General features: G+C 42.5%; 1 protein-coding gene across 1 annotated transcript in view; it reads right to left on the bottom strand.

The window, feature by feature from the left end:
* Positions 1-248: 248 nt before the first annotated feature.
* Positions 249-15794, bottom strand: part of pcdh12 (protocadherin 12) — a 16892-nt gene continuing 1346 nt past the window's right edge. Inside the window, exons 1-5 of the mRNA XM_080502058.1 lie at positions 13914-15794; positions 10941-11032; positions 6424-6575; positions 1738-1911; positions 249-1552 (exon numbers count right to left, since the gene is read on the bottom strand). The exon at positions 13914-15794 is cut by the window's right edge and continues 1346 nt beyond it. Of these exons, the coding sequence (XP_080358184.1) occupies positions 1272-1552; positions 1738-1911; positions 6424-6575; positions 10941-11032; positions 13914-15794 (2580 nt within the window). The 3' untranslated portion in view covers positions 249-1271. The remainder of the gene's footprint in view (positions 1553-1737; positions 1912-6423; positions 6576-10940; positions 11033-13913) is intronic.

Genomic DNA, 15794 nt, shown 5'->3' with positions numbered 1-15794 from the left:
CAGAAGGTAAAACACTGTTTTGTACTGTCAATGATAACAAATCTCCTGGAAATGACAGTTTGATAAGCAAATATTCTGAAGTTTTTGTTGAGTTGATGGGACTTGATGGGATTCAGTGTTGTTGTTGTTGTCTGCTACATGTTCATTTCATTCTCAAGCATCAGACGTGTTGAACGTTTTATTGAGAAGATACAAAAAGGTTTCTCAGTTAATGAAAAATTACAATATGAAATATGTACAAAGTTCGGCAGAAACAAAGTGAAACGGCAACAACATTTCTTAGCTTTTGGAAAGTTAAAAGCAAATGACCCCTTTCCTTTCTGCTTGTTTGCGGAAAAAAAGAGGAAACGTTTCCTTTTCAGTCGCCGGCCAGAAGCTGAACAACAGCCGAGGCTGTGACTTCCTGTCGGACATTGACCGTCTCCCTCTGCAGCTTGTTGGTTCCACCACCAACAATAAAAGTCTCAGTGCTTCCAAAAGGAAAAAAAAAAAAAAAAAACAACAACATTTTTTCTTTACAGTCTCGTAATGCTTTTCTATTTCTTCGTAACTCAGAATTCTGAGTTGTTTCTAATATTGTCACAGCAGTTGTTCTCTACGCCTTCCGACTGCAGCTCCAGGTGCGTTCATATCTAACTGCCATCTTGGAAATTTCCCATTTCCTAATAGGAAAAATATATTGTCATAGTCGACTGCCACCCAATCCACAACTAGCAGAGTTGCCCAGGGAAGTCTGGGCAACTCTGCTCAGACTGCTGCCTCCGCGACCCGGCCCCGGATAAAGCGGTAGCCAATGGATGGATGGATGGATGGATATTGTCATATATTCCATGTCAAATACCACATGTCTGTACTTAAAGGTCCCACGGATATGAAGTAGTAAATCCCACATTTGGCTCAGAGGGTCAATACAATCTTTGTAGTCATGGTAAAAAAAGAAAATTATGGCATGGTCGGTTGGATTTAGTAGATGAAAAGAGTTGCTTTTATGTGTAATTAGTGTAATTACACATAATTAAACTATAAAAAGGATTATTAGTGGTATAGTATAGCAAACTATACTATAATATGGAACGCGATGTCTTGGAATTCCGCGTTCTTAGACGACAGGAACATTTAAAAATTGGCACAGAAATGCTGACAATGACACAATTCATTATTTACATTTGCTGATTGTTTTTTCTTTTTTCTTTTCTCTTTTCTGGACGCGTCCCTCCGCCTCTTGGCTCCTGTCTTTACTTCATCCAGTGTTCAACAAGGAGACACAGCGCTCACTGGTAAAGTCCCGACGAGGCACTGGGCCCCGGCATCTTCTCACAGTTCCCATGGTGCTTTGCTGCACTGGCTGCGGTGGCCGGTACGCCGCCGGCGGCGGTGGCTCCGGCGCCGTCCAGGCCCAGAGAGCGGCGGTACGCCGCAGACAGGTGGTACAGGACGTCAGGCCGGGGCCCCGGGTGGGCGTCGGCCTTCTGCGTCATCAGCATCTCGAACAGCGTGCTGACCTCCGACAGCAGAGCTCCGCCCAGCGGGCCGTCCTTCTCCGGGGTCTTACCTGAGGGATCCAAACAAGATGTCAGTATGATGATTTTATTACCTTCAGGTGATTTGAAACCAGTTTTCTCAGTGCGTTTTGCTTAAAAGTGACAAACAAACGGGTCTTTCGATCAGCGTTTGACCGATGGGGTTTCTCTCCGGTGAGACTTTTCAGGGAGACTTTAAGAGAAAGTTGGTTTTTACCGAAGGTGGAGAAGGAGGAGGAGGAGGAGGAGTCCAGGTTGTCCCGGGGGAGGAGCTCGCTCTCAGAGGACGGGGGGCCGTTGGGGACAAAAATGTTGTCGTGGTAATCGCTGGCGAGCGGGAGGGAGAGTCTGGCCATCCAGGAGGGGCCGCAGACGTCCGAGAAGACGTCGTCTGCAACGAAAACGTAAACAAAATCAGCTTTTATGACTAAATAAGACTTAGTTTCTGGATTTGTTTAGACTCGCGCCACTGAGCCAAATGTTTATTTATCTCAGAATTTGTCAAAATAATAAGATCATCATCACAAGATTTTTGATTAAATGTTTGTTTCCTGTAAAACAGATATACCCGATGACTCATCATGCATTAGAGGGCGTGTGGCAACTGCAGCCAATAGGATTGTTGGAATTTCTAAGCCCCGCCTCTTCCATCATGATAGTTTTGTTTGGGTGTCAGTCAAATCTGGAAGGTGACCCCTTTGATTTGAAGGGTTTTTATTGTAGTTTGTTTTTATTTCATTCATTGACAATAAAAAAAATCAATACAATACAATTAAAAATAAACATAAGTAGTCTTTTAGATTAGACTTTTCCTTCTTTAATTAACAATTTCTTTTTAAGAATTTATCTCGATAAGAGAGGCTGGTGGCTTTAGCATCAGCTGAAGCTGTTTATTCTTCAGTTACTATTTTAACAAACTGCTGTTTACTCAAGGAGAACCACTTCATCAATTAAATTAATTAAGCGCTCCGTCATCCTGATTGCAGCAGAAACATTTTACACTGTAATTAGCATTAGCCTGTATCCACAGGAGCAGCTGGTTTGTTGCTGCTTCTTGTCATTAGTTATTAAGCCCGATATATTGTTTCATATGCAGCTTTCTGTAATGGGAAAAGAAGGAAACGACTCGGGAGGTTTTATGTGAACGGACTCTTCCCGGCGTGATCTTGATCATTTGCTGCACATTAAATTCACGGTACGAAATTAAACACCCCTTCATGACAAGCTTGGATGTCAAAGGCGTAAATGCTGGGTGTGTCGGGCAGAAAACCCACAGATAAACACAGGACGACCTGATGATACGTCTCATTTCCTCGAGGAGACGTCGTCCTCTGTGCAGGTTTTTTTCAGTCGGATCCTCCTGACCGGTGGCGGTAAATTTCTTAGGTAGAACTCTTCGTCATCCTACAGTTTCGGTCATTAGTCTGAGTGTTTAAGTTAAATATAGTGCGTTTAGAAACCACAGTACAACAAGCACAGAAAGTGTTGCCAGTCGTGCCTTTTTTTTTTTTTTTTGCACTGAAAGATTTTCCTAGTGATGAAAGTTATTGTATTTTTAAACAGCGTGTCCATAGAGAGCACTTATTAAGATTACTCTTTAATGCAAGTATAAGCAGATGCTTCATTAGTCCTTTTTAGAAAAATTCATGTTTTGGGGCTGGTTTACTTGAAATGACATTTGGCCTGAGTTTAGAGGAATCTAAAGCCAACCTCAGGTATATATTTTTTAATTTTACGAAGCATTTTCTTATTCTGCCTCAAACAAGACTGTACTTTTTCTAGCTTGGATTTTTAGTCATTAATAAATTACCCTAACCCTAAATACATTTCTGTGAAGCAGTGCCTAAATCAGCACCAGCCAATCGGGTCTGAGCTTCCAAACTGACTTAATGGAGCTTCAGCCACACTTGGCATACAAATCACATGACCTGAATGAATGTCGCCACGGCCTGAACACTTACACTTTACTACCACACTCATTCTTTCTTTGCTTAGAAAATAACAATTGTTAAGAAAGAGCTCTGAAAAATAGATAAAAGAGTTTTCCTTTATGTCCAAAGACACACATTTGCCCATGTTTATCATTCTGAATGGTCAAAATATGTTGAAAAATTATTTCTGTACCATAAATGGCAGCCATCTTATAAAAAAAATGGCGGCCGACTGGGAGGAGGCCAGGGAGCGGGTTGGGGTCCTTCCAGAGGAGCTGGAGGAAGTTTTCTCATAACGACTGAGCGGTTCAGAAGATGGATGAATGTTCTTTTTAGGTACGATCATGAGGTTTTTGTACTTTAGTTTGTTGTTGGATTTAAATAATCATCTACATGTAATGTCCATATTTATCTCCTGAATGCCAAATAAACTAACCAAGACATCAAAGAAAAGCAGTGAAAGACCCTGCCAAGAGCTGTGGTCTCCTTCATGTGACCACCAACAGATGGAGAATTAACCTACAGAAACACACAGTGCGGTAAAGACCCCCGCAACCCCTCCCTTCATTTCCGCCCTTTGTTTTCCCCGTCTTTCAGCCTCCAAACACAAACTGCTGTTCTGAACGTGTGGAGTTTAAAAAAAAAATTGCTATCCTCCAACAAGGCAGTTCCAAAATACTCGTTTCACCTGAAGGCTGAGCTGATGGAGCAGCGGTAACATCATCTGCACACCTGGACAAAGACACAGGTGTGTGTTTGCGTGTGTGCGTGTGTGTGTGTGTGTGTGTGAATCACTCCGGTCCAGCTCAGAAGCGACTGTGTTGCCGACATCAAAGTGTGTGTGTGGTGTGATTTACAGTCGTCACACAGCCTGCAGGACAAAAAACTCCCACTCACTCCTTTGTGGGTCTCTCGTCCTGGCGTGGAGCAAAGATCTCTATCATCATCATCATCATGATGATGATCGGGTAAAGCCCCGGCGCGGCAGTGCAGCCCGAGGCTCCCAACATCACAATAGTAAGAAAATTCCATTAACACTTTGTGTACTGTTCTTACCTACGCTTTTAGAGTAGGTAAGGACGACTGCTACTTTTTAGGCTTTTCCACTACATGTTAGAACCTGATCACAGGTACTTTAAAGTACCTCCTCGCGAGCTGAGTGGCGTGGAAAATGCGACAGATTGGCCAGGGCGTGACGTCACTCGATGAGTACAGAGAGCGGCTCGTTCATAAGGGTTAATCCCGCCATTTTTAAAAACTCAATCACAACAACAACGTTCACAAACAGAGACGGATGCACAGAAATCCACAGTATCAGGAAGTCTGCGAGCTGATGGCCACGCACGCTAACCACCAGACAGCGGAGCACATCTTTCACAATAATCGTTAAAAAAAATTCACATTTTGTAATATTAATAACTCAAGCTGATACCCAACACGGGGTTGTAGCTATACCCCTCTAAATTTTGGAAATTGCAGTAACTGACAGACAGTTCTTCATTTGTTTTGCTCCTTTCATGAAAGTGTAAGTAGAATTTGTACATTAATGCACTCTCATTGGAAAGGAGCCACAAGAAGAAAATATTTCTGATATTTATCTGCCCCCCTTAGCTGAAAAATTGTCTTTTGAAAACGGTGAAGAAATGAACGTTAGATGCTTAAAGTGAGGTATAAAACAACCGATTAAGGTCTATTAAAGTATTGAACAAAAACAAAAAGTCTGGATAGACTGAAGTTAAACCTTCATTCGAATGGAGTGTTTGTGTGAATGTGGATAAATAACCTGCCACTGTGTTATTTCCTGCTTTTTTTCCTGTTTTCCACCCTTGCTGGAGCGTGCTCATTGTAAGCGAGCCGCCGGTGCAGTCGAAGGTCAGCCGCTTTTGTCCCGACGAACCAAAGACTTTCAGCGGGAGGTCGCAAGAGACGCTCCGCCGCCGCGGGTCAGAGGAGAAATAAACAGGAGGAACAGAGTCGAGCCTGGTACCCAAAAAAACTCTTATATCACACACTCTACACATGGTTATCGAAATGTTTGTGACTCTAACCTGAATAAAGTGTATTGAAAGAATTTGATGAACAAAAGCTAAAAAAAAAAAGAAAAAAAAGAAAAAAGTTACAAGTTGTCATCTGCAAAGAATTATTCAAAGTATCATGTAAACAGTGAAGTAGTTTGCTGCAGACATGACGGAGCCTTCTGATTGGCTGTTGGTTAATTGTTTCCATGGTAACAGCTCAATGGAATAGCAGGTCATGTTTAATTCGTGGGGATAAAAAATACATTATATTCATTGTACGTGCCAGTATGTTTGCAGCTCAGAAATTATCGCGACATTAAGATTGTGAAGTTTGTGTCTCAAAGACAGCAAGTGAGCTAATTGCTAATGTAATTTTAGGCTACGTTTTAAACATGATTAATTGGTATTTGCAGTGTAATTTAGGTGAACAAGAGTGAGAGATGTACGGAAAGTAGAAAAACAACAAGCATAAGCTTAAAAAGTGAGGGTTCCCCTGCTGTAGATTATAAAAGAGAAATGAGTCTAAATAAATGTTCCAACCTGATTGATTTGCCCCAAAACCAGCTTTTCCTTGATGATTTCCATCCATTTTAATATTGGATCATAGGAGTTGCATTCAGAATCTGCTGTGTCTGTGTGAACTGGACTGGCTCCACCCACACATGCCCATCTTGAGAAGGAGGAGGAAGTACTTCCTCTCGTGGTGCCATGTGCCAGAGCAAAGGGGAGGAGCCTACCTTGATTGGGATTGGCTAAACCGCCCCAATGACACTATATAGGGTTTGATTTCTGATTGGCTGCTTGGAGCAACACACGTTTTAAAACCTGAAACAAGCCAGGGAGAGAGAGGACACACTTTCTTCACTTCTGGAGCGTCGTTCCAGGTATGGAGACGATTAGTACTGTTGGTAAACCTTTAGAAAGTGAATCTTTGATCTGATCTTGCGAACTGACCGGGGGCATTGAGCAGGTTGTTGAGTCCCTCCTCCAGCTGAGGGTCGATGGGCGAGTCTCGTCCGGGTTCCCAGTCCACGTCGCCGGCCTCACTCTCTCCGTGTCCGCTGTCCTTGGTGCTCTGCCAGTCGGAACAGTCCTGACCTCCATATCTGAACACAAATCGTACAAAATCCTTCAGAGTCTGAAATCTTCAATCACACTGGATTATATGGCCTGGATTATAGGGCGATATAATTTGAAGGGTGTGCGGTAACGATATATATTGCTATAGATTCTTTTCTACTGTGTCACTGACTCACTCACTCACTCACTCACTCACTCACTCACTCACTCACTCACTCACTCACTCACTCACTCACTTACTCACATACGGAGACAAGTCTGTGACTAAGGCTGTGTTTACATGACGACACCATGTTTGTTAAAGAAAAGTGGCACGTTCACACTGCAACAGCAGACACAATGTATGATGATGTAGTTAGTATGCCAGGCCATGGGAGGGCGCTGTTGTTTATTTTTGTAATGAAACCACACATGTGTGCAGAGAATAGTACATTATAAACGTGAACATAATCGAGATTACCCGACATTCTTACGGACAAACAACAAATTGGTTGCTACTAGAGTTGAGTCTTAACTATTAAAGTACCAATATCGCAGAATAAACTAGAGTTTGGACTGGAAGTCACGTCACTATGGAGGCGGCCATGTTTGTACCAGCACTCCATAGCCGTGGGCTGCAGAGGGCGGAATCACGACTGTGAAAGAGAAGTTCGACTTTGCCTGGCTGGTGGTAAATTTCTCAGGTAGGGCTCGTCGTTATTATTTAATTAAGCCCGTGTTCATTGTCACCTTCTTGCGTCTTATCTGTGGTGTGTTATCACACCCCAGTGAGGTCGGGGGTCTTTATCTAGTGCAGGTAGCTGCTGCTTCCTTCCTGCGTGTGAACCACTGACACTGACACACACACACACACACACACACACACTTGGGGGTGAGCAGACAGTCTTCCTGTGTCCTGTTTGTGTGTTGCTGTTATTTCAGTCTCTGCAGGTCAGTCGGTCACAAAGTTTCATCAGCTTCGGATTTTCTCTTCGACACGTCGAACGAAAACTGCAGCTCACAAGGTTAGAAACCAAAAAAACACTGCAGATTCACCTCTTTGGAGATTATGTTTTAATTTGAAAAAATTTATAGATTTTCAGTTTTTCCGATTGAGGTGCAATTAAATGACAGGAGCTCACATAAAACGATGCATTCCCCATTTCTGACTGAACTTCTCACGAAAGCTTCTTTCTTTTTAAAGGGGTAGAGTGATAGTGTTGGGATAATTTCTATATTCCAGTTACATGTTACAAGCTGCTAAATTATGTAAACTGACTTAATAAAAGACTGAACTCAAGGACAAGTTGCATTTAACCAAAAACCTGATTATGGGAATTTATTTACAGTGTCTTAAGGCGTGGTTTCCAATGAATCTCCTGTAGGGGGATGGGCTCCGGAAATCACAATGAGGTCCAAAGCTTTGTCTTATCTGAGGTTGTTAAAATTAACTTGAAACATCAAAGAAAACCAGAATAAATCACCTTCTAGAATCTAGAGCAGATCTGGGAAAATAGCCAGCGCTTTCATATAGGGTTCCTGCTCTTGTATGTTGTTATGAATGGCGTGTCCATCAGTGATCGTACGATTCACTGAAAGTTTTTAAGAGAGAATCTCTGGGAGTTCTCGGATCAATAGATATTTAAGATAAAACTACATTCCTCAAATATGCAGATTTTATTTAAGTATTTTACATCCTTAATCAAATAAGTTTTGACACACGTTTAAAAGGTTTGAAGCCTTTTTCGACAAAAAATTCTTGTATTCAAAAAAATTGCTGCAGTATTTTTTTCCCCCTGAAGCATCTACTCAATATTTACTCCAATCTTTTCAACAATATGGCTCCATATATTCATTTTTAAAGTGAACTTTAGTCCTAACAGCTCCATTTTCAACAGCACAACTACTCCATTCTCAAAATTTTGACTTTTTAGTCAGTTTTCAACTTTATTTCTAAATTTAGATTTTCTCTACAGATTTCTCTACAGCTTTGGTGTTGGACTGCAGATCACGAGTCCTTTCTTACTCAATTTTTTGGCACATTTGTCAACATTTTATCTTTATTTGCAATTTTTCATTTATCTCGAAATTTTGTACATTTTTAAAAGTAGAATTTGTCTTTTTCCTCCTCAATTCAGAGCCTCGTTCATTGGTTCACACGGTCACATGTTCAAACCCACTGTTTTTGAGATTCTCCATGTTTAAACAAAAACATTCCAAGTGACAACGCGTCGTTTAATTGGGAAACATTTTGCAGTTACACACTGAAAACAGTGTAGTTTGCATGCTGGGCCACGAGGTGGCACTGGCAGTTATTTTTTTGTAATGAAACCACACATACATACAGTAGGCTGTAAACATGAACACAACATTGAGTACCTAGTATTGGTATGGACGGATGACAAACTGGAACAACCAATATGGACAATAAAAGTTGATTGACTTGTCGAATCTCTATTGATAAAAGCTAAACTCTCCCCACTGCATTTTTTTTTTTTTTTGTCATTATGGTGACTTTAATTTCTCCTCCTGATGCTTCACTCCCGGGTCTCTTTCTGGGTTTAACTCCATAAAACCACATGCAGATGAAAGCAGGAAGCTACAAAACAACCACACACACGCACACACACACACACACACACACACACACACACACACACACACACACACACACACACACACACACACACACACACACACACACACACACACACACACACACACACACACACACACACACACACACACACACACACACACACACACATCTGCGTAGGTTGCAGCGGCTCATTAACCACACGTCAGGAGAAACAACATCTGTGCGGTCTTAAAAGAAATTTGTGGCATTCCGTTTTAATGTCGGTCTGTCTTGTTATCTGAGGAAACCTGATGTGATGCAGAGATGAAGTCTGCAGCCAACTGGCTCTGGGACAAAGCCAAGGTGGAGGACGGAGGACCGGTTGGTGTTTTTCCTGCAGGATTTCAGGTTTGTGTTGAGGTTGAAGCTCTTAAAGTTCAGCGGGAGGAGGTGGAGGTGAATGTTTGACAACCTGTGCAACCTCTTTTATCAGCAGCTTTGGCTGCGGTGTGCCTTCACCGCCACAAAACTGAAGGTCTCGCACATCTCTGGAGGCATCATGTGGACGAGAAAACATTCTGCCAAGTGCAGCTGCTCGCGGTTTGGTGGATTTTCGGCTGAGGCTCAGCCTCTCGGCAAGAAACCACAGCGATCAGACAGCGTGAGCTCCGAGTCTCCACACGACCAGAGGTCACAGTGACGGTAAAACCACCACCATGTGTTCTCACAAACCTCAAATTTAATCACATCCGATGGAGATCAGACTGCAGGAGACTGAGCTGGAGGCATGAAGATGCTGAACGATATGGGCAAAAACATCATGATCATCTGACGATATCCTTTAAAATATGATTGCACATCAGATGGAGAACTGAAGAAGTTCAGCAAAGATGAAGAGAAGCTCCAGGAAATTTTGTATTCACTAAAAAGTTTCCCCTTGTATGTTTCACACAAACCTACATAAAAGCGTGGCTCAGAGCTGCTATGAGCATGCGAAACCTATTGGGGGCAGTGTAACCAGAACTATAAAGTCATGCCAGCCAATCAGAATTCTGGAATAAAACACCAAACAGTTTTGAATAGTTTAAATGCTGAAAGGCGAAGTTGCTCAAAAAGTACAATCCAAGCCGTTCCACAGTCGCTCCTCCTTACGTTCTTCTTACTTTTTTGAACTCGTAAGAATCTCTGCCCATCTGGTGACGATTTTGCAAAATTTGTATTGTTTATTTTCAAAACATTGTCATGTAAAAGGGACCTTAGACTAACTTTAAAGCAATTTTAGTGTATTTATCACATTCCAAATACATTTTATAACAGCAAAATGGAACATTATGAAGTAATATTGTTACTTTTGTGACTTTAAAAGTCATTAAACTAACAAAATATGACTGTATAGTGCCTGCTAATTAAATTCCACATTCCTTCCTGTTGCTTAACACCTTGAAACAAGAACCTAATGACAGATACAGAAACTTTTGTTCAACGGTGAATGTGTTGTGTCAACATGTCGCATGACTTCTCATATATTTCAAAAACTGTAGTTTAGTCAAAGCTGCGGTAGTATTTTATAACCTTTTACATCAATCCAGGCAGAAAGTAATGGTTGCATTGGCTCCGAGCTCCGTGGTTGTGTGTTACGGTTTCACTTGTTCGTGTTGTTGTGTGAACAGGGCCGACGTCTCAGTGTCATCTGATGACTTTTAGGACATTCAAGCAACTTTCCCTACTGAGGAGTGGACAAAACTGCTCTGAACGCAGGAGGTGAATGATCCAATGTGGAGACCAGTGAACGAAGCAAACACAAGAATAAGAAGAAGACAGAAGTGGGACCAACCTGCCACTTCGGTGAGAGTATTTGTTCCCCCGGAAGTTTGGCCTTGGCTGCAGCTGACCCTGCCGGAGGAGCGAGAGGAGCTGGGAGATCTGCTGCATGGAGGAAGAAGAGGAAGAGGAGGAGAAACAGAATTACCACAACTAATTTTTTAAGGAAATAAGCTACTGATACAGATTACTGATACACTACTACAGGCTGTGGATTTCAAATTCCCGGGCCAAGAGGTCACTTCCAACCTGTACATTCCCCACTTCTGACCCACGTATTAATAATACATAGTTTTTGTTAAAGAGGTCAAAGTTTTAGTTTTAGCAGTGCACTTTTGTCCGCAGTTTGTGGCCTTCTTGGTTGTAGTAGTGGTGGTTCAGCTTTCTAAGGGTTAATCCATTGTTATAGCTGAGAGAAATGACCTGATAAGAGAGTTTAAAGGAAAGTTTCATTCAAATGTTGACAGCCGAAGCTGTGTGTGTGTGTGTGTGTCTGTGTGTGTGTGTGTGTGTGTGTGTGTGTGTGTGTGTGTGTGTGTGTGTGTGTGTGTGTGTGTGTGTGTGTGTGTGTGTGTGTGTGTGTGTGTGTGTGTGTGTGTGTGTGTGTGTGTGTGTGTGTGTGTGTGTGTACGCGCGTGTGCGTGTGTGTTAATTTATTACTTTAATTCAGCCCTGACATTTTGTGTGTTTTTACACATGTGCTGCTGCTGCAGCCACAGGAAGTGGCCTCTACGTAAAAGCCTATTCTTCTCAGGCCGGTTTCCTTCCAGGATGAACTCCGAAATATGGACCAGTGTGTGTGTGTGTTTGTGTGTGTGTGTGTGTGTCCACTGAGGTGGAGGTGAACAGTAAATCCCCCCCCCCCTCCTCTCAGGCGTCCACTAGGCCTCTTCCTCTGCGACCTCGAGGGAAGAGAGAAACATGTGAAGCCTGATGAGTGCCAACTGGGCCGGGAACGAGGAGGAAGAGGAGGAGGAGGGTAAAAAAAAAAAAAAAAAAAAAAGCCTCTTCCTTTCTTTAATAGGACTCACGTGAGGACGTGGGACCTGGCCCAGGTCTTTGTTCTGTCTGCTGGGCGTTGGCAGCGCTGAACTTTGAGGTCATTGCGTTATTGAGCATGTGTGAAATATGTTGGCTCGTTATAATGCCCAATCTGTGTGAAGTCAGTGCGCACAAACGCACACAGAAAATGTATTTATAACACATATAGGCTGGAATTTGATGGTTTGATGCCTCAGATTCCCTTCAATGACTGTTTGAGTCACAAACAACAATCATCTTGTTTTAACACATTATGACACATTATTCATAATTTAATTAGTATGAAAAGCTCAAGTAATGTAAGAAACCCTTCAAATTCAATGCAAGCACCAAAATTAGAAATTAAAAAAACTCATCTTGAAAATGCTACCATTTTCCACGATGAACATAAACCAACAATAATGTGTATTCAGACTTTTTCACGTGTTTGAGTAATATTAGTGTATATTAGTATGTTAGTATAATATCAGTATCATCGCCTTTGTTTTTCATTCTTAAAGAGTCCATGAAGTCACTCTCAACAATGTGTGGGTATCCAATGTAAATAACTTATTGCAAATGTCAACAAAATTGAGTTCAAGAAGCTGAATAGGTCTTTTTTTGTACAGTCCGAACTTCATGTCGTCTATAACAGGCATGAATGAAGACATTTATACATTACACATTAAACGTGTCCCACTTGCCTTTCACTTTTTACGAAATCACATTTCAAATAGCACAGTGAATAAGTCTTTCTGAGTGTATTTAATGTCTTTGTTTCCAGTTCAGTCTGAGCAGCTCAGCTATAGGGAGGCGTGATCTCGGGGGCCATTTGAAAGTGACGGAGCGGCGTGTCAGGTCGGTGTTAGCTTACACTACAAACACATCGCAGCTCACTTCGGCTGGCATCAGAATCCCAGACACCCCCCACCCCCAACCCTCCTCCTGGCTTCAAAATGAAACCGATATGTGATATTCAGTTAGAAAAGTTTCTCGGGGGGAATTTTTTTTCTCTCTCTGTGACACATGAGCGTCTGAGTCAACTTGCTGCCAGCCAGCATGGGGGCACTTAATGACCTCCACATGTTACAATAAATCTGACCACACACTTCAGATATGAGTAAATTAAGTCTAAATGAGAGCCTTCAATGTTTTAACCGCAGTGCAGAAAGTAAATTAGAAGACTTAAAAAATAATCATTGTTAATGATTAATGAAAAGGAGGAATTTTGTGGTTATTTGTGTTTAGCCTGAAATGCGCGGTGGTTGTTTGAAGTGAAGTTGAATATATTTAGCAATTAACTGACATTGGGATAGGTAAAGTATGGATCTCTCTAAAGTTTGAGTAAACTGTGTTTTACAAAAAATATATAATTTATGATTATTTACACTGTGCACATCGAATTAATGATATCCGTCCAAACATGCCCTAAATGCATCCAAAAAGAGTTAATTTAAGTTGTTTTCAGTGCAAATACCTAGTGGAATGACTAGATTACAACAACAAAAAAACAGTTTAATAATTGAAGGCTTTGTATTTAGTTAATTGTATTTTGATAAGATTGAAACACAAGATATACAAGAAACATTCTTTTCATTCAAATTGATTTTTTTGATGAATTAATTGAAGGTTTGGTATTTAATTAATTGTATTTTGATAAGATTGAAACACAAGATATACAAGAAACATTCTTTTCATTCAAATTAATTTGTTTGATGAATTAATACATAAATAGAGTCATATGTTTTATTATCTTAATCCAGGTTTTCTTCTCATTGTGTTTTTTGAGTGTGACAGTTGGGATAACGTTAATATTAAACTTCAACAGAAGCTGCAACTTCGTGATTTCTGAGGGACAAAGAGTTGCTTCATCTGGAAGGAAAAAAAAAACACCTCAACCTCCTGGTGATATAATCATATAATCAGATGGATTGGTTACTGACAGATGTAAGACGTCTGCACTCACTTGGACTTCCGGGGAGGCAGAGGAAAGCTCAATGGAGTCTCCGAACGCTGCCATCGACAGGCGAACCAGGTTCCGAAGCATTTGCCGATGTTCTGCATTCTGCAATCCTCCTCTTTCCAAAGTTTTTGGTCTCCTGAGCGTTGCCTGAGATGCAGAATGTGGCAGTTCTGCGTCTGATCCTTTGGGGTGATTCTGGCGTTTCAGTGTACTAGACTGTGAGGCCGAGGAGGATGACGAAAGATTTCTGGCCTTGCGAAGAGACCGGTACGATGTGGCTGGAGTCAGCGGCAAAGTTTCATCCAGGTTTATGTTTGCTGGCTTCCGAAGTGTTTTGCTGTGATGGGCGACATCTCCTTCGAGATAGCTTTGGGACTGGAAAGTTGCATTCATGGCAGACTGTACCATGTCGTACGGCCTCTCAGTTGGCTGATCTTCTGGAGGAGGAAGGCTCAGTGGCTGATCCTCGCCATCGTGTTCAGGAAGATCCTCTTTTCGCCCTCGGATGACGGGGATCAGCTGAATGTCGGACTTCCGGATGTTTTTCTGCGGACGTCGAGGATGGCGGGTGTAGGTGGATTCAGCCTGTCTGCAGTTGTATGCCCGATTGTCGCGTTTCTCGGGGCGGCAGAGTGCTGTAACCAAGGCAATGGCCAGCAGGAGGAGGAGGCAAGTGGCACCCAGGCAGATGGCCAACATCATGGTGAAGCTGAGCTGCCCACGGTTTCCAGGAGACGAGTTCTTCAAATGGTCCTTGAGGTTGATGAAAGTCACCTCGAGAGTTGCCTGGGTGGACAGGCTCGGGGTGCCCATATCAGACACGGTGATGTCCACTTTTAAGGTTTTCCCAATGAGCTCTGTGGCATTGGTGGTGTTGACAAATAGTTGGCCTGTACTTTCATCCAGCCAGAAGAGTCTGGATGGGTTCCCATCAGTGATCTGGTACTTGAGATCTCCGTTGACTCCCGAGTCGGGGTCTTCAGCTTTTATCGTGGATGCAAGAAAGCCAACAAGTCCTTCTCTGGCCAAGTGGCTTCTCAGTAAATTGGCGGCTTCTTCTTTGTTTTCTTCTCCTCCTCCTCCTCCTCCTCCTCCTCCTCCTCCTCCTCCTCCTCCTCCTCCTCCTCCTCCTTCTTCTTCTTCAATAGTGTTCCCCAGCTCAGTGACAATCTCTCCTTTATATGCATTGACAGGTATGCTCAGAGAGGCCACGCCTTTTCTTGGTTTTGGCTCTTTGAGCACCGGAGGGTTGTCATTTACATCCTCGACATTAATCTGCACGGTTGCCGTGCTTGTGAGTGGTGGATGTCCATGGTCAACAGCTTCCACGACAAACGAGTAAGTGTCCAATTCTTCGTAATCTAAAGGCTGCTGGATGCTAATGATTCCAGTTTTCGGGTGGATGGAGAAATATTGGGGCGATTCAATGTCATTGCTGAGGTAATAGGAGACTTTTCCACTGAGGTCCAGGTCAACGTCGTAGGCTTCAACTTTAAGTGCATGGTAGCCTGCCTTGGTGTTCTCCTTGATGGAGGCCTTGTAGACAGAAGTGAAGAAAATTGGTGGGTTGTCGTTCTCATCTAAAACAGAGACTGGCAGGTAATCGACAAATGACAGTGAAGGAGATCCTTCATCTTGTGCAATGAGTGTTATGTTATATTGCATGACCTTCTCCCGATCCAGCCGTTCATCTGTAACTATCATGTAGTTGTCACCGTGAATCTTCTTTAGACGGAAAGGTCCAGAGCCTTCCTTAATGACTAAAGTCACGGCCCCATTTTTTCCAGAATCAGCATCTGAGACCGTAACTAGAGCGAGAAAGGTGTCCACTGGTGCGCCTTCCAACACCGCGGCGGCAGGTGAGTTGGGAGGTGTCCAGGTCAT

Source organism: Blennius ocellaris (assembly GCF_963422515.1).
Source record: "Blennius ocellaris genome assembly, chromosome: 9".
NCBI lineage: Eukaryota > Metazoa > Chordata > Actinopteri > Blenniiformes > Blenniidae > Blennius > Blennius ocellaris.
This window is presented reverse-complemented; position numbering and strand designations above follow the sequence as displayed.